Genomic DNA, 21,400 nt, shown 5'->3' with positions numbered 1-21,400 from the left:
GGGGGGGGGGGGGGGGGGGGGGGGGGGGGGGGGGGGGGGGCCGCGGGCGGGGGGGGGGGCGGGGGGGGGGGGGGGGGGGGGTTGATGGGCCCAGGTCCCGGTGGCCCAGACTCCCTGTGGCTCACCTGGACACCTTCTTGGACACTGTGGCACCCACCCCACACCTGGCTCCTCAAGCAGCATCAGCACATGCACCCCTGGGCAGCTGCCCACCTCGGACGGCCATAGGGTTGGCGCTCAGGGACAGGCATATGGCAAACCCGTTCCCGGAGCGGGCCTGGGGGACCGCTGCGGCCCAGGAGGCTGAGCGTCCCTCACAGAGAAGCCGACCTCCCCGCAGGGCCGGCGGGCAGGGGGAGGCTCTTCCAGTTCCTGCCCCAGAGATGGAACCCGGGGCTCTTTCTAATGCAGAGTTCCGTGACCCCGGGGGAGGGCTGGCACACGGCGGCCCGCAAGCCACATCCAGCAGCTGCACTGCAACAGTCACCCGCTCATCTATACATCAGCTGTGGCTGCTTCCGCCGTGGCAGAACCGAACGGCTGTGACAGAGACCACAGGGCCTGCCGAGCCCAAACTACTGGCCACCAGGCCCTCTACAGCAAGAGCCGACCGTCCCTGAACCCCAGGGCCTGCAGCCGCACCTGCTGCCTTTTCTGAGTCCAGCTCCTAGTGACTGGGTCTCCCGGCGCCCCAGCCTGCCGCCCACCTTCTCCGCGGAGGCCCGCCCGCCGGTGGAACCGCCCCGGAGGCGGAGCTCAGGCCGGTGGGCGGGGCATCCGGAGCTCGAGCCTGGCTCCCGCCCCTCGGCCCTGCGCGGCCCGGTCTTTGCTGAGGACACATGCCACCTGCCCAGTCGGCGACCAGATGCCATCAACGAGGCTCCTGTAGGCCTCTCCCCGAAGCAGCCTTGGCTTCTGATTGCACCTTTGATTCTGCCTGCGTGGAGCCCCTGGTGGGTCACGCCCTCGGCCCGGATGAGAGGTGGGCTTTGTTCTTCTGGTGCAGGATGGCCCCCACGCTGGAGTTCAGGCCCGCAGTCTGTATTCCTAAATGGGTGAATCCCGAAGGCAAACCTGCCCTTCTGATGTTCTCCTCCGAGAGCAAGAGCTTGGCCACCGCCCCCCACAGACAACCTGGAGGGGAGGGCGGGGCCTGCTCCGTGGGACCCTGTTTCTATGCACTTTGGGGAAGCCGCTAGGGTCTGGCCCCCGTCCTGCTGCGCCTTGGGGGTGGCCCAGCCACAGACCCGATGCCACAGCACAAGGGATGACTCCCCCTGGGGATTCCTGGCTTCTTTTACCACCACCCCTGTAGGACCAGAACCAGGGCCTCACCTCACTCTTCAATGGGGGATCAGTCCTCTCAAAGGCCTGGGGCCAGCACTCCCAGGCTGTGGCTGAGGGCTGCTTCAACGTAATGGTGAGTGGCGCAGGCTAAGGTAGAGGAATCCACCTGCTTGGATTTGGAGAAGTAAGCCTTCTTCCACCAAGCTCAGGAGTCTCCCTGCCAGCCCCAAGTGGGAACGCAGGTGGGACAGTCTTCTATGGCTGTGTAACAAACTACCACAAACCTGGCAGCTTAACACAACCCCATTCAGTATCTCCCAGCTCTGCAGGCAGAGAATCCTGGGCAGGCTCCGAGCAGCTCCCTGCTTGGGGGCTCACAAGGCCCAGGTCAAGGAGTCGGCTAGCCTGGGTTTGGATGTGGAGGTCCCAGTTCAGGGGAAGAATCCAGCATCATGCTGTTACTGGGGAGGGATGATGCCCCTCCAGGTAACCCCCCCCCCCCCCCCCCCGCCATCACCACCACCAACTGCCTTGAGGTCCCTGCTTCTCTGAAAGACCCTCTTGGCTCCCTTCTGCCCCGCAGGTAGTCCTCTTAGGCAGGGGGCTTTCAAACACCTCTGGTTCTGTCACTTTCTATGGTACCGACTTCCCCCACAAAACACCATGGCAGCTTTGCCCTGGCAAACTCTGGAAGTGGGCCTGCCCACTGTAGCCCCTCTTCCCTTCTTCCCCGCTCCACTGTGGGGGCCAGGTCCTCTTCCTTCCTTTCGCCTTTAGGCTGTTCCGGGTGAGAGTCAGCTCGTCTTATCACACTTCAGTCTGAGCACAGAACAAAGCCGAAGGCAGGCCTGAAGTCTGCCCCACTGATCACCCGCGAGGGGCGGAGGGAGCAGAGGACAGTAGGGAAGCCTGGGGGCATGAGAGGCTAACCACCCCTCAGGCACGTACCCCACCGAATTGCTCTCTGTCTTCAGAGAGGTCCTTGCTTGCTCCTCTGGGTCCTCTTACTAAGCCTTGGGGGTGTCCAGTGACTCTTGAGATCTTTATCATGGACTCTTTCCACTTTGGGCCTCATTTTGCGGGTCTTCTTGGCATCCTGGTTGCCAACCCAGCAGGCCTGATTCCTGGCCTGGCTTTTCTACGGAGCTGTCCCGGACCCACCAGCCAGGGCTAGCCACAGCACCATGCAGCATCCTGGGGCCTGGAGGAGGCCAAACCCTAAAAGCTGCACAACCAAGCAGCCCAAGTCTATTCTTCCTTCAGGAGGAATCCACATGGAAGGGGTCTTCGGAGCCAGGGGACTCTACAGATGGAAGCTTCCCAAAAGGCAGGCATTTCACCACCTCAGCGCCTTGTGTGGGGCTCCTCCTGGGTGTGTATCTCCCAGATCTGCCCCAGAGAGCCCCAGCACTGGACTCCCCTCCAGGCCTGAAAGCTTTCCCTCCTGTGGAAATAAGCACCCAGAAGCTGCTATCCCCTGATGTCAAGGAGGGGCTTGGGGGGCTGCCTACCTCCCGCCTCCTGGGCTGGGGAGGCCATAGTTTCTGGGTGCCCCACGGGGGGCCGGTGGCCACACTCATGGGGATGCCCAGCATCCTGTGGGATCCTGCGCATCTGATGAACAAAAGTGATTATCACTGTTTAATTCCACATTCTCCCAGGGCTGCCGTACTTAGTGTAATTACCCTTGAACCAGCAGGCTCTTTAAAATGAAAGGCTTACTTCAGACACCCACGCCGAGGACCCTACACAGGACTCAGCAAAGCTGGATGAAGGTGGCAAGTTTCCTATTTCAAATCAGCTCAAAAGAGGGGGCTGACTCCTGCCCAGATACATAATCCCTCTGGACCTTCTTTGGTGAGTCAAAAAAGTACAAGGACTTGGTGGTCTCTCATTGGCTGACTGTAAGGTTTTTTTTGTTTGCTTTTTTTTTTTCTTTTTCTTTTTCTTTTTTTAAGATTTTATTTACGGGGCACCTGGGTGGCTCAGTCGTTAAGCATCTGCCTTCGGCTCAGGTCATGATCCCAGGGTCCTGGGATCAAGGCCCACATCGGGCTCCCTGCTCAGTGGGGAGTCTGCTTCTCCCTCTGCCACTCCCCCTGCTTGTGTTCCCTCTCTCACTGTCTCTCTCTCTGTCAAATAAGTAAATAAAGATTTTATTTACTTATTTGACAGAGAGAGAGAGAGCACAAGCAGGGGGAGTGGCAGGCAGACGGAGAGGGAGAATCAGGCTTCCTGCTGAGCAGAGAGCCCAATGCGGGGCTTGATCCCAGGACCCCAGAACCATGACCCGAGCCAAAGGCAGATGCCTAACTGACTGAGCCACCCAGGCGCCCCACTTATTTTTGTTTTAAGAGAATAAATTAGAACCCAGAGCAGTTCTCAAACACAGCCTGGGGAGGCAACCCCACTGTGTGTCCCCATCTGTGAGCCGGAAAGACAGGGCAAGGTCTCCCCAACCCTGCCGTAGTATGCGTCTCCAGGGTTCCCTAGTTTTGAGTTTATTTCAGAGGGAAGGCCCCTCCTCCACCCCCATCATCATTATTATCCAGTCCGCCTTGCACCACCTCATTACTGCTCTCACCCTGAATAAGACGGGCTGCCCTGCCTGTCCTGGGATCTAAGTTATGAAGTTCAGGGGAAAGGCAGTAACTATTCAGCAAGACAAGAGGACACCCAAGCAAACGGCTTCTTCTTCCACGGCTCATGCCCAATGAGAAAGAGAAGGAAAACTACAGGGCTGGAAGCCACCAAACAAGAATGGTGCATAACGCAGACACACATGGAAAGGAGAGTGAGAGGGGTTACAGTCTATGTTCACTGACTGCATAGGGAATGGTTTTAGAATGAGGACATTGAACCTAAATTTTCTCTAATGTAAAATGAAAAACAACAACAACAACAACAAAACCAACCACACGGTTTCCTTAATTACCCCCAGTGTGAATGCATCCTGGGCTGTGGCACAGAGGGGAGCTCCCGTGGAGTCTGCCATGGGGGTGTGAGTACTACCAGGCAGGCACCTTGTTATTCTACTTCCTGCCCCGACCCAGCTACAGAGCACCCGGCACTCAAAACTCATTAAATGAACAAAGGAATGAAAGCCACCAGCAAACTTGTGACCTTGGCAATCACCAGCTACAGGGGACCCCTCCGCTCTAAATGGGTTCCGGTACCCCACCATACCTACGGCACCCTCTACAGTGCTGTGATGTGGCACCCTCCCCCAGCCCCAGGGAAGAGGCCACCAGACTTGGCCCTCTGGCTGCTATTTCACTTGCACAGACAACCACCTGGCAATCCTTTTTTTTTTTTTTAAGATTTATTTATTTCTTTTAAAGATTTATTTATTTATTTATTTGTCAGAGAGAGAGAGAGAGAGAGAATGCACAAGCAGGGGGAGCGGCAGGCAGAGGGAGAAGCAGCCTCCCCGCTGAGCAAGGAGCCCGATGTGGGACTCGATCCCAGGACCCTGGGATCATGACCTGGGCCGAAGGCAGATGCCTGACAACTGAGCCACCCAGGTGCCCCAAGATTTATTTATTTATTTGAGAGAGAGAGAGAGAGAGAGAGAGCATGAGCAGGGGGAGGGGGAGAGGGAGAGAGAGCATCTCAAGCAGACTCTCTGCTGAGCGTGGAGCCCGACGTGGGGCTCGATCTCACGACCCTGAGATCACGACCTGAGCCGAAATCAAGAGTAGGACGCATAACCGACTGAGCCACCCAGGTGCCCCATCCATTCCCCAGCAATCTTGGTCTGAGCCAGGAAGACCGTCTGAAAGGATTGCGTACCTTCGGCACACTTTGTGGGGCAAGCCCGTCATCTCCTCTGGGTAGAAACCTTCGCCACAGGCTGACACACATTTCCAGTCTTGGAAGTGCAAGTTTGCCGCACAGTGAATACATTCTTCTCTGCTGGGCCCTGGGGGGTGTGGGACAGAAGCAGATGTCAGGGACTGCCCGCCTGTGACCACGTTCCAGGCCTGCCACAGTGCCCTGGGGATCTGGAGTACGGTCCGAATGCCCCATGTCCACCACCGCAGCTGGGGTTCCCAGGTGCCCACCCTCTGTCTGCACCAGGCCATCTTCACCCACGTCCCCATTTCATAGGGAGGGATGTGGAGGCATGAGCCAGGCTCAGCATACTTCCCACTGCCTGTGCCATGTCTGATGGCCCTGACTCCAAGTATTTCCTTGCCAACAGGCCTCAGTCCTACTGCTTTTTGCTGGAGGCAGCCCCGTGTGGCTTGGTGGACTTGAAATGTGCTGCACCAAACTGAGACGTGCGGGAAATGCAGAATCCATAACACACTGGATTCCAAACACTTAGCATAAAAACAGAATGAAAAAGGTAAGGTTTTTTTTGTTTGCTTGTTTTTTTTTTCTTTTTCTTTTTCTATATTCATAGAAATTCTATATTGAAATGATATTCATTCTATATTGATTCTATTCATTCTATATTCATTCTATATTGAAATGATAATATTTTAGGTACACTGGGTTAAAGAAGCTATGTTATTATCCTTATTTCTGCCTGTTCCTCTAGGAAATTTAACATCGTATCAACGGCTCACGTTTGCAGCTCGTATATTTCTTTGGGACAGATCACCTTGTAGGATGTGGGAAAAGCAAAGGTAGAGATTTGGGGGGAGATGGTGTGGACAGAAGTCCGTGTGGACAACCAGGCCATTTTTGACAACAGAGAACAAACAACTAAGGGCTTATGGAGTGGGGAATGGCAACCCCAAGAGACAAAGCTCAGAAGGAAGGACCAAGAGGGAGAACCTGCAGTTCAACCAAGTGGACTCATCAGCCTGCGGCAGATGTTGGTCTAGAATGAAGAAACTGCTATCCATCTGTCCATTTGTTCATTCACTCACTTAACAAGCAGTACACACAGGAGTCTACTCTGCCAAATGTCGCTGAGAAGCACCTGATGGGGTGTCAGAGACAGCAAGGTGGCCACTGGCTGATAGCTTAGGGGGTTGAACATGGGGAAGAAGTCATCTTAGATGCGTATGGTGACCACAGACTCTTGTTAAACTTCTTCCTTTAATTCCACTGCCGTCTTTGGTTGAGGCCTGGCAGCTAAGGCAGTGATCTTGGGCTCTTTTCCTGGAGTAGCTTCTGGACTTAGAAGGGGCCTCTTGGCTGTGTCAAGGGAAAACCCCCTTACAGACAGGGGTCTGCAGGGTGGTCCCACCAGCCCCAAGGCTCAGTGCTCTGGCAGCTGGTTTCATCTCTCAGAACCACAACTTTAGGCCTGAAAGGGAATTCTGAGCTCATCCAGCATTGTGAATGGGATGCAAAAGCAGGAACCCTTAGGGGTCAAGGGCCTCCATAATGAACAACTGCCTACCCACCCATAGTGCCCATGTGGGATGTCCTCCTTCCTTCACCGCAATGCCCCACAAACGCGTAGGGTTTCTGTCCAGTTACGTTATGTCATTGTAGATGGAAGACTGCTCCTGTGCTTTGGCCACCCCCCACCCCCATCATTTATCTCCAGGGAGCATTCGGCATTGGCCACTTGGCCCTTGGAAGCCCAGGGCCTCAGGAGCTGTGCGGTCTCTGTGGCTGTCCCTGCTGGGGGCCTCCCCTGCTGAACCCTGTTACCCACATTCTCCTGCCTCGGTCACTAGGGTCCTTAATGCCTGAATAGCTTCTGTGGTGGGAAAGAACCCCCGTTTGTGTTTGTATGGTTGACCTTTGACCAACACAGGTTGGGGCCCCAACCCCTCATGATGTCAAAAATCTGCATATAACTTTGGATTCCCCCAAAACTTAACTAGTAAGAGCCTACTGTTGGCTAGAAGCCTTTCTGATAACATAAACAGCCAATTACCACATATTGTGTGTTATACGTATTATATACTGCATTCTTAGAATAGAGTCAGCTAGAGAAAAGAAAATGGTTAAGAAAATCATAAGGAAAAGAAAATACATTTACTCTACCGTATTTACTGAAAAAAATCAATGTCTAAGTGGACCCGCGCAGGTCAAACCCACGTCGTTCAAGGGTCAATTGTATTTATTTTTAAAAGTTCAATTTACTAAACTTGAAAGTGGATGAAGCACATTCAGCTGGGGAAGAGGAGAAAGTTCTGGAAACGGATGGTGGTGAGGTACAATGTGAATGACTTAATGCCACTGAAATGTACACTTAAAAACAGTTAAGATGGCCAAATGATGATAGGGATATTTTGCCGCAACAAAAAAAGCTGATTAAACACAAATTTTCAGGACCAACTATTTTCACAGCTACCACAATCTATGAACTTGAGAACCCAAAGTCTCTTAAGGATTCTATTAAGTCACAAGTCTTTACAGGCTTCAGATACTTGCAAAGCATCCACAGATCCTAACACTAAGAGCAAAATGGGGTTTGCTTACTCAGGACCCAATACATCATTTGTGAGGCCTACTACAAAGTGAACACGTGAGGTCCTTGTTCCAAATGCAGGAAAAATGTGCTGTTAAGGGTACTAACATATAACGTGCTTTCCTTGCTTCTGCAATCTCTCTCTCCAGCTGTCTTGGAGCTTTTATCTGCTATTTCATGCCCTTCTCCCTTGGGCAGAGGCCTGAGGAAGGGATGCCCATGGGCGAGGGCTGACCCTCACACAGACCTGGGTCACCACCACTCAACTCGTCATGCATATGCTTTACCAGCTGCACAGTCCTGACCAGTGTGCCATGCCCCAGCTGGGGACAAGTTGAGCCAGGCACCTCCCTGTCCCACGGGTCCTCTACAGCAACCCACAGCTGTCAAGCAACCCCAAGGGGTCACATCCTCTATACCAGGACTTTGGGTATCTGGACCAGGATAGGCAAGAGGCTTGTCCAAATGCCCTGGGGCACTGCCAGCCCCGGGTGGAGACAGATGCCACCATGTCCCACCCTGCACTTGTCCCCGACCACCACCCTGCCCATAACCATACCCCTGTATCGGTGATGGGCAGCAGTGATCACTGAGTTGGGGCAGGGAGGGGAAGGCTAGGTGGGTGGGCCTGGGGCTTCCAGGGGCTGGGGAGCTGACAGCTAAGAACAGCAGCTTCTGACGCAGACTCACATCTGACACGGAGCAAAAAACCTCCAGGCAACTCAGAGCAGAGAAGTCGGTCCTCTCCCAAGGAAGCTGCCAGGGAGTGGATGCATGCATGTCAGGAGCTCAGAAGGAAGCCAGGCAGGCGGGCACATGGAGGAAGGGAGACACCCCCCATCCCCCCCAGACAGCCCAGCCCCGCACACCCTTGAATTAAATGCCTGAAGTGACAGAAAAGTCACTCGGTTGAGATAAGAGAAACTAGGAGCATCTCTATAAAGCTGTTTGCCAACAGGCAGCCTGGGGCCGCGGAGAAAGAAAAGTAAATTGAATTATTGAAACCAAAAGCGGTGTAAAGGCACATTTCTGAATTTTATGGATACGGTGACTCTGAAATTTAAATAAGTGACATCGGCGATGCTCCTTAATCAACCTGGGCTAAACAAGGGGACAAAGAAAACAAAGAATAAGAATGAGAGCAAAAAAATAAGAGGGCAAATGGCTAGGAAAAACAGCTCAACTGCCAGGGGTGGAGAATGCTTCCAAATGCTGAGCTCCCGCTACTATGGGGTTGTCCCAGGAAGGGTGTCCCAGGAATGCACATCCCCTGCAGGCTTCTGGGGTGCTGGCCCTGGCCACAGCCTCGCTTCCTGTCCACACCTGGAAAGCACAGCTGATGCCCACATGGGGCTCACGTGAGGGTCAGGAGGAGAAGACTTAACCTGTAGTGTATCCGAGCCCACAAAACTCATGATGCACTTCAACATCTAGTGCAAATAACTCTGCAACAGGAAACCCCATAAAACGAGCACATTCTCTGCTCTTCTGCATAAAAACAGTGCCTGGGAGACATCTGTGCTATCATCTTTGTGGGGAATTACAATACACATAAAACCGTTTATAGAAGCCTTTTCCTCTTTGAATAAAATGTTCAAAATAAGCGAAGCTAGGTACAAAGAAGGAAGGCTATGTTTTTTAGAGAGCCTCCTTGGCTTCACCACCGGAATCTGCCCCCACCTCTCGGAAGCTTTATATTCTTGCCTTTCTGCGGGGAGGGCTGAGCGCCAGGCAAAAGCAGCTCCTGAGCGGTTCGCTTCCCTCCGCGGCCCCCAGAGCATCCACCGCCTGGCTGGGCTTCTCGTGCCGGGGAAACCCAGGCTGGCTCATTCAAAGTGAGGTCTTACGGTTTTTCTTTATTTTGAATTTTTAAAATTGTGAGGAAAGGAACAGAACATCAAATTTACCATAGCAACCATTTTTAAGGGTACGGTTCAGTGGCATGAAATACATCTGCACTGGCATGAAGCTGTCCATCCCCACCATCCATCTCTGGAACTTTTTCATCTCCCCCCCCAGCTGAAACTCTGTCCCCATTAAACACTAATTTCCGGGGCGCCTGGGTGGCTCAGTTGGTTAAGCGACTGCCTTCGGCTCAGGTCATGATCCTGGAGTCCCTGGATCGAGTCCCACATCGGGCTCCTTGCTCAGCGAGGAGTCTGCTTCTCCCTCTGACCCTCCCCCCCTCATGCTCTCTCTCTCTCATTCTCTCTCTCAAATAAATAAATAAAATCTTAAAAAAAAATTAAAAAAAAATAAACACTAATTTCCCCCTTCCCCCTTCCCCCACTCTGGTGGCCTGGAAGGGACCCTGTGATTGAATGTTGCAATACCCAGCGAAGCCCAGGGAGTCTTGGGGTCTTCCTGGCTTTGAGACAGATCGCCCAGAGTCAGTGACCCAGGTTCCAACCGTCGGGCATAATGAGAGCAAGGCCCCTGCACGTGATGAACTCACCCACACAGGTTTGGCAGGTGTGGTGGCATTCCCCACATTTGATTAGCTCAGAATCAAAGTAGGTGCCTGGTTCACAGTCTGGAATGCAGTTGCCCCGTGCAAGGCTGTTGAAAAGAAAAAAAAAAGAAAGCTTGTTTTCATATCCCTTCCAAAATTCTAATGAAATTACGATCCGCTCTCAATCGCCTTTCAGGAGAGGAGGGAAGGGAAGTTGCTAAAGCACGGCTCTTTGTGTCGCTTGAGGTTCCAAGCTAACGAAAGCAGGGAAAGAGTGGTCCTAAGCCAGCTCGAGGCCCAGCAGGAAGGGACGCCCCGGACCCAGAAGCCCCAGGCTCCATCCCCAAATCCCCGGGGCCGAATCCTCGGGCTCTCTCTTGGCTCAGGCTCTCTCTTGGTCTGTGCTGGCTTCTCTTCACCGACATGGACCAAACTGGAAGCCAAACCCCGAGAGGAGAAAGTGAGCTTGTGTGGGTCACCCCTGGAGGCAGGCTGGCTCAGTCCCAGCCCTCCACAAAGTGTGAGCACTAATGACGTGTGAATGGGGGTGGCGGTGGCCAGACAGGTCCGAAAAGCCCGATCCATGCCTGACTCTACCCTGCTTGAAACCTTCAGTACCTCACAACGAACTGGAAATCACGTCCGCTCCTGGGACCTGACGGGTCCCGCCTGATACCGTTCCTTCCTTCCTGTCTCAGCCCGTGGGTGCCTACTTCACCTTGCTCACGATGCAGCAGAACCTACGAGTGTGTGGATTCTGGAATCCTCTCTGGAGCTGGACTGCCCATTCCGGGATCCTGCCTTGGCCACTTCGTAGCTGTGCCGCCCCGACCCTGGGTAAGCCAGCATGGGCTGTCCCCTCACCTGTCTCCTCTCCCGTGCACTGGGACAAGCATGGCTCCCGCATCGGAAGGCTTGTTTTGAGAACTAAATTAGCAAAGACTCGTGAAACCCTGCAATGGTCATCTGGCACACGGTAGCGTGTCTGCTATGAGGATTTCTTCAGTTCGCAAGATTACACTGCGTTTGATGCACACGTCCTAAGCTGTCTGCCACCAGGCACGGGGGACAAGTGCTCTGGTGTGTTTGCGAGATCCAGAGAATCCTGCGTTTCGTGGGGAGGTGTCAGGGGGTCTGGAAGCCTCTCCGCATCCACGGCAGGTGCCGGCTCGGGGCTCCGGGGCCACCGAGACTGGCAGTTAAATCCAGTCTTTAGTAACTGATGTTTCCCCTCGAACCCTCTCCAGCATTTATCCCCTAAAGAGATGGATGGCTGTGAGTCAGCAGCTCGGCCGCTCTCACCGCTTTAACGTGACAGCGATGATTTGAAGCCACAGCTTAAAAGGATATTGGGCAATAAAAGGAAGCTTTCTGTGGATTATGGCTGACGATGTTTTCTGAGTTTGCGTGCCTCTCTGCATGCTTGTGGTGCCTGGAACCGCTGCTTCCATCTGGGTGGCTCCTCCTTGGTGGGCATTTTCTGTATGTGACCCTATTCCTGCCCTGAGCAGCTGACCTCCTCTCTCCCACGGGACTCACAGGACCCAGAAACCAGCTCCCTGGGACTCCCCCAGTGCTCCCAAGGCAGGAAACAAGTTCCAGTGAGTTGGACCCACAGAGCCTTTCCCCTGCCTCCTCCCAACCGCTGACACCTGCCTGGGGTTTGGGAGCCCAGGTGGGAGGTGCCTGTTCGGGGCCCCCAGCTGTGGCCCCCAGCTCAATGCCACCTTTCCCCTTTGGGGACCTCCTTCCTTGACCACTTCATCCTTCCACTGTTAATCCTGCCTTGTCCAGCCAACAGGTTTACAGGACCACGGGCGTGATGTGTGACTCTGGGAGTCCTGCTTCCTTTGCCTCTCCCCAGACTCCCGGGAGCTTGGGCCGGGGACCCGCTTCTCTCCTCTCCCTGATCTGGAAGAGTAAGGGCAGGCTAAGGGGGACCTCACGAAGGCAGCGTCATCGCACTTCCTGGGCAAACAGTTTCTCTTCCCAGTGAGTAAAATGGGAGTAATATTATCAATACCCTAGGGGCGCCTGGGTGGCTCAGTTGGCTAAGCGTCTGCCTTCGGCTCAGGTCCTGATCTCAGGGTCTTGGGATCGAGTCCCACGTCACGCCTGCTTCTCCCTCTGCCCCTCCCCGTACTCACACACACACACACACACACACTCTCTCTCTCTCTCAAATAAATAAAATCTTAAAAAAAATAATATCTATGTCCTAGGTTGCTGTGAAGATTTTTTTTTTTTTAAGATTTTATTTATTTATTTGACAGAGAGAGACACAGCGAGAGAGGGAACACAAGCAGGGGGGAGTGGGGAGGGAGAAGCAGGCTTCCTGCCGAGCAGGGAGCCCGATGCGGGGCTCGATCCCAGGACCCTGGGATCATGACCTGAGCCGAAGGCAGATGCTTAATGACTGAGCCACCCAGGCGCCCTGCTGTGAAGATTTAAATGAGGCACTATTTACAAGCATCTGGAAGAAGGGCTTGTAAAATTGTTCTCATCGGTACCTACTCCAAAAACATTCAACTCTACTGGTGAATTTCAGTCCTGGCAGCATCCTCATCATCTGGGAGCCTGTAAGAAATGTAGAGCAGTGGGCTCTGCTCCAAGCCGGCTAGACCAGAATCTGCATTTGAACAGGAGCCCTGGTAATTCCGTGCACACACTGCAGGGGGGAAGCATCTCTCTCAAGGACCCTTCCCTTTCTTCCTTAACATGCAGACCCTGGTTCTAGTCCGTGGACTATGGGAGTGTTCATAGCATGGTTTTGAATAGAATGTTTTCTAAGCTCTAGACAGTAACTTGGAGGAACACGTAATGTTTATTTGGTTGCATTCAATGCAATTTGGTTGTGTTCAATGGGCTAAACAAACATTTCAAAATATTCCAATAAAAATCATTAACCCAGTAAAATGTTTTTAAAGCAGACGTGTCCTGAGCTTGTGGGGAGAGGGAAATGCAGGTATCTAAAAAGCAACCCCAGGAAGCAAGCTTCCAGAGCAGGGAAGGAGATACCGGAGCTGGGAAAAAAGAGAAGGCAGAGACTAGAGAGGGAGGGTGGGCTTCGCAATGCCTCCTGCAATGGGAGGGGCACGGGAGTGGATGCCCTTCCTGGTGCCTGAAAGCGGGAGCTCCGTTAGAATCCTCACCTTCCCAGCAGCCACTCTGCTTTACATGGTAGGGCTGATTACTGTTTTCACTAGTTCCCCAAGTACTGCATAAAAGGGAGAGATTTTACCTTTCCCCTAACTTTCTATTTTATTTTAAAGATTTTTACTTATTTATTTGGAGAGAGAGAGGGAACACAAGCAGGCAGAGGGTCAGAGGAATAGGGAGAAGCAGACATCCAATGAGCAGGGAGCCCGACGCGGGGCTTGATCCCAGGACCCTGGGATCATGACCTGAGCTGAAGGCAGACGCTTAACCGACTGAGCCACCCAGGGGCCCCCTAACTTTCTGTTTTAAACATCAATCTCCAAGTGGAACTGTGGTTTCTAGACTCAGAATCTTTACCCTGAAGGGCTTTGGGCCTCTGCTTTTATCTTTTAGGAAAAAGTTGCCAAAACTTGGTAAACCAATGACAGAAACAAACAACAAAAAAGCACAAACGCTCTGCCGTTCTTTAGGTCTGAAGGGAGGGTTTTACCTGAATCCTTCTTTACAAACAGTACATTTTTCTGGTTCATCAACGCACTTTTTACAGCTTGGGTGGCATTTAAGGCAATTTTTCTGACCTGGAGAAAAAGAAGAGGAAGGAGAAGAGGAGATGTGACTCAATCCTGGGCAAAGAAGACTCTGGCATTTCAAAGCGGGGTTGATAGAACAGCTCGTCACTGGTGTCAGCCTCCAGGAGGGATGATAGAGTGATCAAATAGCCAGAGGCCACGTCGAGACCGCAGGCCCACGTGTGGGATCACAGGTCTCTCTCCTCTCCTTTCGGGAGTAAATGAAAGCCCTTACACAACCTCGAGGCTTTGGAGGGGGGACCCTTTCCAGAGGAGACACGCTCTGCTTCTGTTTGTTTCAACCAGGACTGAAACCAATTCCTGGCTGACTGAGCAGAGATTAATCAGGTGTAAGTCTTTATATATGTATAAAAAAAAAGTGACAGGGTTGGAGCCTACAAAGGCCTCAGAACTGCCCACTGGTGCCTTCATAGGGGACTTTATTGAAGACTTGGTAGTTACAAAGACTGAGACATAAATCTAGGACGCCCATCACACCTCCTGGGGAAATGCTGGGTCACAACCCCGCGAGCGTTTGCCTGTTCTTATCTGGTCTTTCCTTCTGGCACCTCATCATCGCCACCTTGCGTCTGGGCCTGGAAGCTCAGGGCTGTTTGCTACACCTCCGTGCCTCCTCCTCGGGGCCCCATAGGTGGCCTTACACACAGGCAGCAGCTGTTCAGGGAGGATGCTGGGTCAGTGAGGGTGGCTGATTCTTGCTTTGGAAGCAGGGTGGAGATGAAGGAACCTCCACCAGGAAAACAGGCCTGGCTGGTAGCCCAGGGCAGGTGTTTGCAAAGGCAGTGAAATGCATCTTGCAAGATAATGGGTTTTTCCTCTAAAGAGATTCTGGTTCTTCGGTGGCTTTATGTGTCTTTAAAGATTTCCTGGCTCCTTCTCCACAGGAAGAACTGTAATGCCATCACAGGCTGGATCAATGATCCCTCCTGCATAGCAAGGGCCTCTGTGGGAAGGCTTTGACCTACACAAATCGCCAACGTCAAAACGGTAGCTTCTTTGAACTTGAGAACTATCCTCCATCTGTTTAACCCAGACCCTGTCTTTTGCCTCTTCTGGGGCGAGGTGCGTTGGTGAAACCCTGGCTTGGGGTCCTGAGTCCCAGAGCCCCCCCCGCCGCCATCCACCCACCTTCCTGGGCCTGGTGGAACGGCAGGACCCCTGGTTTTGCGGCTCTGAGTTCAAGTCCCACCTGTGCCGTTACTAGCTATGGGCTTTGTGCCGCCTCTCAGCTTCGTTTTCTCATCTGCAAGGCCAGGAAAGCATCACCCACATCTTAGGGGTGTGGTCACTACCTGTAAAATGTGCCACAAAGACTAGCCCATCTTTTCTGAGCCCAATTAACACTGGCCCAGAGGCTCCTCTTTGTCTTTAAAGGACTGAAAACCTTCTGCCCATACTTGAATCCCGGTTTCAGCTCCGCAGTGCTTGCTAGGAAGGGCTTTCTCCCAATGTTGACTACCAGGTCCATAAGCTGGTGCCAGATTCCCCGGAGAAATTCTCCCAGGAGAAGGGACCCCAGCCCAGAGAGGGGGGCTGACTCATCATTCCTGGGCACACAGACATGCACTTACTTTCATCAGCATAAAATCCAGCAGGACAGAATGTCACACAGGTGTTCATCTCCTGATGGTGATAGAACCCGCGGCGGCAGGACAGGCACTGGATCGGGCTCCTGCCCGAGCAGGTCTCACACCCCTTGTAGCACCGGCGACAGCGTCTTGCTGCTGTGTCCCCAAAGTAGCCCAGGGGGCACACGCTCACACACTTCCTGTGGGATCAGGAGCCACAGAGGACCTTTCCAACCCCGCCCCGCCACCACCCTGGAAGCCTGCAGCACTGCTGGGTCCTGGCAGGGCACCTAGCTGGAGAGGAAATTCTAGCTGTCCCTCCGCCCCCTAAGTCAGCAAAACTCAGAGGGAAACAAAGGCCCCGGGGTGAAGGTTAAACCATGTATGCCCGTGGACTTGGTGAGCACAGCTGAGAGGTTCCTAAGTACAGCGGAGAGGGGCCAGGACTTGGATAAGAACGTAGGTTGCTTGCCTTTCCAAGTCTCCCCAGAGGGGGCGCTCAATGGCACCTGGATGACGGTATTTGACTTTTGGAATTCGTAGCTCTGCTGTAACCTCACCGCTGGTGCCCTTGGTGAGCTAGTCTCGTGGACAGCGAGTAAAGGCAGCAAGCAGGCTGACTGCCTTTGCACGGCGCAGGGTGAGTGTGGCTGTGTCTGGGAGCTCGGGGACCCCACAACAGTCACGCCCGTAGCCCCGCGTGGCCGCACGGCTGACTGGACATGCGGGGGTGGGAGCTCCCCAGGCCTGGCCCGTGGGGCTTTTAGAACAGCACCGGCCTCTAAAATGACATCTGTCTCTAGTTCCCAAGCGGTCAGCCTTGGCCTACTCAGTCTGACCCATTTCTGTTTAACAAAATGGCTAGAAGACAGTTTCGGAGCACAGATACCACCTCCGATTTCTCTGTCATGGGCGTGAATTACTTGTGTGATGAGGACGAGAAGTTACTAAAACTTACACAATTCCCAAATAGTTAATCTCAGTGGAATCTCCTTTTTTGGGAGGGGTATGACATGACTTCATAAGTAGGGCACCAGGCTGCGGGGGTGCTAAGCACACAGCCAGGAACAGGTCACCTTGGTGGTCCTCTGAGGGGCTCCAGGACACGCGATCGGAAGCCGCAGCCCGTTACCTGCTGGTCTTCATGCTCCCCAAGCTGAAGTGGACACAGTTCAAGCACTGGTCTGCTTTGGGTCCATCACAGCCCTTGTCTCCACACTCCGGATGGCACAGACCTTAAAGAAACAAGCATTTCCTTTCACCCATAGAGATGCTTTGTCAACCCACTTCAGTCCCCTAAGAGCCTGTGTGAGGGGCCAGAGGAGCTTCCCGAGAGAGTGGTGGGGCTGCCGGGGCTGGACGGAGCGTCCGCCCCCACGGCAATTTGGCTGCGGCTGAGAGCTGAGCCTGGCCCCGGGCTCCAGCGTCAGAGGGTCTGATGACTCAGATGGCAGCCCGAAGAAGAGGAAAAGAGCCCAAGGTAGGTGGGGACCCACATGCACGAGACGAGCAGCGTGCGATGGCAGGAGAGAGGCCGAGAACACCCTTCCTCAGGGCATTGCCCTGCATCGGGGGTCATGATCCCGGGACTGGCCATCGCTCCTGATTCCCAGCATGAAGGACAAAACAACGCAGTATGAGGTGTCAAGGGCATGAGGGAAGCTGCTGCTAGGCAGTGATGATCCGACAGGAATTCAGCAGGAAAGGTGAAGAGGATTCCCTACGTGCAGTGCGGGGGGGGGAACAGGATGGATTTGCAAGCTCAGCACCACGGGGTGCGGCTATCTCTCAGTGGGGACGGGATGGGCCCTTTTCTGCAAACCTTTGCAGCTTCCTTCCCTCGCGGCCTCTGCCGTGGGCCACCCCATCTTCCCCCAAGTCCCCCGCAATCCCCACATTCTGACTCTGGGGCCTGCGGTGGAGAGAAATGCGGGGAGCTTGGCGGCCTCCAGCAAGCCTCACTCTTGTGGGGCTGCCCTGCGGGGGTGCCACACGGATGAGCCCATCAGGAAATGTCTAGTGCCCTCAGGCCCGGGTGGGGCAGGGCCACAGGTGTCCCGTTCACCTGGCCTCAAGAACGTGACCACAGCGTGCCGAAGAAGAACAAGCACTGCGGTGGGACCCTCCGCCTGCCTTACCCCTGACCCTGTTCCTCCCGCTCTGGGCAATGGCTCCAGAAAACCTCCCCATGTCGGGGTGGGGGGAGCCCAGCGGGGTATTATGAGGGCTTTTGAGTCTTTAGAAGAAAAAAGCCTTCTGTAAGGTTTGAGTTGTTGGAAGGGGTGGGGAGCGAGTTCAGAAGCAAAGAAGAGGTGATTTGCTGGCCACCAGCATTTCATGGGGATGTAGGCAGAGACAAAAGTCCCCATTCTCTGCTGCCCACAATGGGTCTTTGCTGAGGTGCACAAAGCCCTCTTCATTCGTCCTTAAAGGGCCTGCAGACCTTCCTAGTGTTAGACCCGGTTTATTTTGCTTCCCTCCCCGAAGGTTTACTGTTGTTGATATTTCCAAAGTTTTCATTGTGGGTCCCACTGTGAACCCCTTTCAAGGCCGCGTTCGTCCCGGGGAGCGCGCTGCGCTGGGCTGGGCTGGGGAGGGCTCTGGAGTCCGTGCCTCCGGTCTGAGTGCTAGCACTCGGCCTGACGGGCCCAAAGCTTATCACTGAGCCTCCCCTCACCCCCACCCCCTTCCCCAGCTCCAGACTGTTGGGCTATTTTGCAGTCAATTCGCATTTGATTTGATTCTTGTCCGCCTTATTCCGGGCCATCTATGGGGGACAGCCTCAGAAAGCCTTGCTGCCTGCCACATTGTTTTTAATGACCCACTGCGCTGAAGACACAGAGGATTTGGACTATTGGGCTCCGACCTTCCCACCCAGCCCCTCCTGCAGTGGCCCCGAGGATACATCACCTTAAGGACCGCTGCCTTCCATAGTGATCTCTCCCCCAGAAATCTAAGAGAAGCAGCAGGTCTGTCTTGTTTGATAAAGTAAACAATTTCTTCAGTCTTAAGGACATTTTGGGGGGACAGGGAGGAGAGAGGACAATTTCCCCACTCTTTCCTGGCATGGGAGACAGGAGCTGCAGGAGGCGGGATCTGGACTAGGGTGTTTATTGCTATATTCAGCACCTAGAAAGGCATTTGGCATAGGGCAGATACCCAATAAACATTTGCTGAGTGGCTCAAGGGTGAGAGAACGGATGAAAGAAGAGTGGGTGGAAATTGGGAAACATCCACAAACAGAAAGTTCTATGATGTCCCAAGAGAGGGATAGCCTTGGGGAAGGCCTGGTTCATGCTGTGTGGACTGGACTTCACCCTCTTGCTCCCTCCCAGGGCCTCTCTGTGGCGGAGAGGTTAGTTAATAACCCAAAGGGAGCCCCGTGCAAGGATGGGGTCCACCCAACAGTGAAGGCAGCAAAACCCAACCGGGCGTCTAGCTAACCAGCCATGTGCAGCCCCCAGTGAACAGCTTGGTAAGACACTGCCCAAGGCAGGACGCTTGGATGAGTATCGATAAGCACCCTCTAGTATGGCTGTCTACTTGAGTTGTCTCAAAAAGCCCAGTATCAAGATTCACCTCTCGAGGAAGTGTTCTTAGATTCAATCTACTTGGCTGGCTGTCTTATCCCACTCACTCCATCACTCCTAAGATTGCACGTGCTTTTTTCAGAATGCTGTAGCAGCACATTGCCTGGGTGAGCACATATCCCCAAGGCTCCAGATACAAGGGGAGTGTGATTCATGCACTGACGAGCCACGGACTCCCATCTACAGGGTGTTAGAATGATATGGGCTCATTTGAAATCTCTACCTTAAATCTTTTGTGAAGGAAATCCAGGCATCAAAAAGCCCCACAAAAAAATGTTAGAAAGCCACCTGGGAGTTCCAGAAGGCCTTTGTCATCAGGTGGTGCTTAGACCAGAATCTGGAGGAACGGGAAGACTTGCTAAGTATCTCCATCTTTCCCCTGCCGTTCATGTTGTCCAGGAAAAGCATGCTAGAACCTCACCGGCAAACCACTGGACGTGAGGCGGAATGCAGGGACAGAGGTGGCCGACCGCAGACAGGAGTGCGGACGAGACTAACAGACCCCTTTCACTGCAGGTCTGGTCTTCCCTCCTGACAGCTTGGGACCCGGACCTCGGCTCTGCCAGGTAGGCGCTGACGGGCCCTAAGTCTGTCACCCGACGCAGTCCTGCACTGGACATGGCACGCGTCCTGTGTATCAACTCCCCTGGACCCAATGAGCTGTCCTGGAACGTGTCCAGGCCAAGGCTTTGGGGGCTCCTGGCTCCCCTCAGTCCTGTGTGGCTGACTACACTGTCCTGAGCCATCCTCAGCCCACGCACCCTCCCTTCCTGAAGCTTGGGCTTCCCTTCATCCTTGTGACCTTCTGTCCTTCCCTTGAGGCCACTCTCCTGGAGCAGCCTAAGCACCTCCCCGGGGCCTGCCACCATCCTAGCTCCCCAGCCCCACTACCTGGAATCACCTAGCACAGCCTCCAAGCACCCCCAGACCGGCTGAATCTGCCTCTGGGGTGGGGCTCTTCAACCAAGCATCTGAGGTGGGTCACTGGGGTGGCCTCACTCACTGCCATGCCTGGTGCTCTCCAGTGGCCTCCAGCTCGTGTCCCAGCAGGCAGGCCGTCACCACAGGCTCTCCATCTTCAGCACCTCAGCCACTCACGTTTCCTTGGCACCTTACCCAGCCACGCGGCTACTGCCCTACCTTCCTGCTGGACGCCCCAGCCTCCCGATCTCCCAGCCCTACCCCCTCAGTTGGATTTCCACACCTTCGTTGACCTCAGGAACCACAGACTCCACCACTACCGTGGATTTCCACTTGCCATGGCCCTGGGGAAGTAACCTGTGGCCACCTCCTCTGTCCCTGTTCCCAGGGGCAATGTTGGCTGAGAATTTGACCGCGGCCTGTCTGCATCGCCCTTTCCCAGGACGGTTCTCCTGCTAGCTCTGGTGAGGCCCCAGACATCTCGCACGGGAGTCTGGGAGGCTGGACTCTGTCTCTGCCCCTTGCTCCCCTCCTCCCCTTTACCTCTTGACCCCGGGAACTCTGGCCCCCCATCTCTGCCCCCGGTGCAGTGCTGTCTAGCGCCCCCTGTTGCTGTCTCCTAGGACCACAGCTGCGTCAGACTCCCCTACCCCTTCGCCATGCACAGGCCCTCGGTGGGGTACCACCAGGCTGTGCTCATCATCCCCATGCACCTCTATGTCCGTGGCCAGCTCTCAGAATTCTTGAGAACCTTCTCCCCCACGCAACCACTCCTGCTTCAACCTGCCTTACCTCTGCTAAAACTGCAGAAAGCTAATAATCATGGGGCCACTTCAAAATCACCCTCTTTCCCTGAGCTTCCGTACGGGGGCTTATCTGTGACTGAGCTTCCATGAGAGCCATGGACGAGCAGCCCCATCCCGCAAGCCCTTGACCGTGTTATCTAACATGGCTGCTCCCTCCTCCTCCCCCCACACCCCCCTCGCCCTTCTTCTTCTCCTCCTCCTCTTCCTCTTCTCTCCCACCGCCCTCCACACCACAGCACCCTCCTGATCTCACCCCTCTCCCACTCTTTCCCTGTCTCTGGCTCTTCCTGCTGTGACTGGTCTGCCCGTCCCACTTGCCCCAAGACTGTAGGGACCTTCCCTGAGAGTCAGGAACACATCCTCTTCCCACGGAGACACCCTCTATCCATCTAGGCTGGGCTTGGGCAAGACTAAGTCACTTGGGCTGCAGGGCAGTCTCTTTGTGAGATTCCAGGATAGTATAAGTTTAGAGTCAGTAGCAGATTTTAAGAAAAAAAAAAAAAATCAGACCTCTATTAATAATTACTGAATCTTGCCACCACTTATAAACCACAGGGGGAAACAGAGCAGATTAGTCCATCCATAATTCAATGCTCCATTTTAAAGGAATGGGAGAAGAAATTTAAAATTGAATCAACCATAATT

The 21,400-nt window shown here is 54.0% G+C and overlaps 1 protein-coding gene across 2 annotated transcripts in view; it reads right to left on the bottom strand.

Annotated features, from left to right (window-relative positions):
* The window catches only part of PCSK6 (proprotein convertase subtilisin/kexin type 6), a 134,387-nt gene that overhangs the window by 2,849 nt on the left and 110,138 nt on the right, over positions 1 to 21,400 (bottom strand). Inside the window, exons 15-19 of one of the 2 annotated variants that reach the window (XM_021680644.2) lie at positions 16,571 to 16,673; positions 15,442 to 15,638; positions 13,771 to 13,858; positions 10,125 to 10,228; positions 5,080 to 5,209 (exon numbers count right to left, since the gene is read on the bottom strand). In XM_021680644.2, coding sequence (XP_021536319.2) covers positions 5,080 to 5,209; positions 10,125 to 10,228; positions 13,771 to 13,858; positions 15,442 to 15,638; positions 16,571 to 16,673 — 622 coding nt within the window. The remainder of the gene's footprint in view (positions 1 to 5,079; positions 5,210 to 10,124; positions 10,229 to 13,770; positions 13,859 to 15,441; positions 15,639 to 16,570; positions 16,674 to 21,400) is intronic. The other variant, XM_021680645.2, reaches the window with a different exon arrangement.

Source organism: Neomonachus schauinslandi, chromosome 9, assembly GCF_002201575.2.
Source record: "Neomonachus schauinslandi chromosome 9, ASM220157v2, whole genome shotgun sequence".
Classification (NCBI taxonomy): domain Eukaryota; kingdom Metazoa; phylum Chordata; class Mammalia; order Carnivora; family Phocidae; genus Neomonachus; species Neomonachus schauinslandi.
This window is presented reverse-complemented; position numbering and strand designations above follow the sequence as displayed.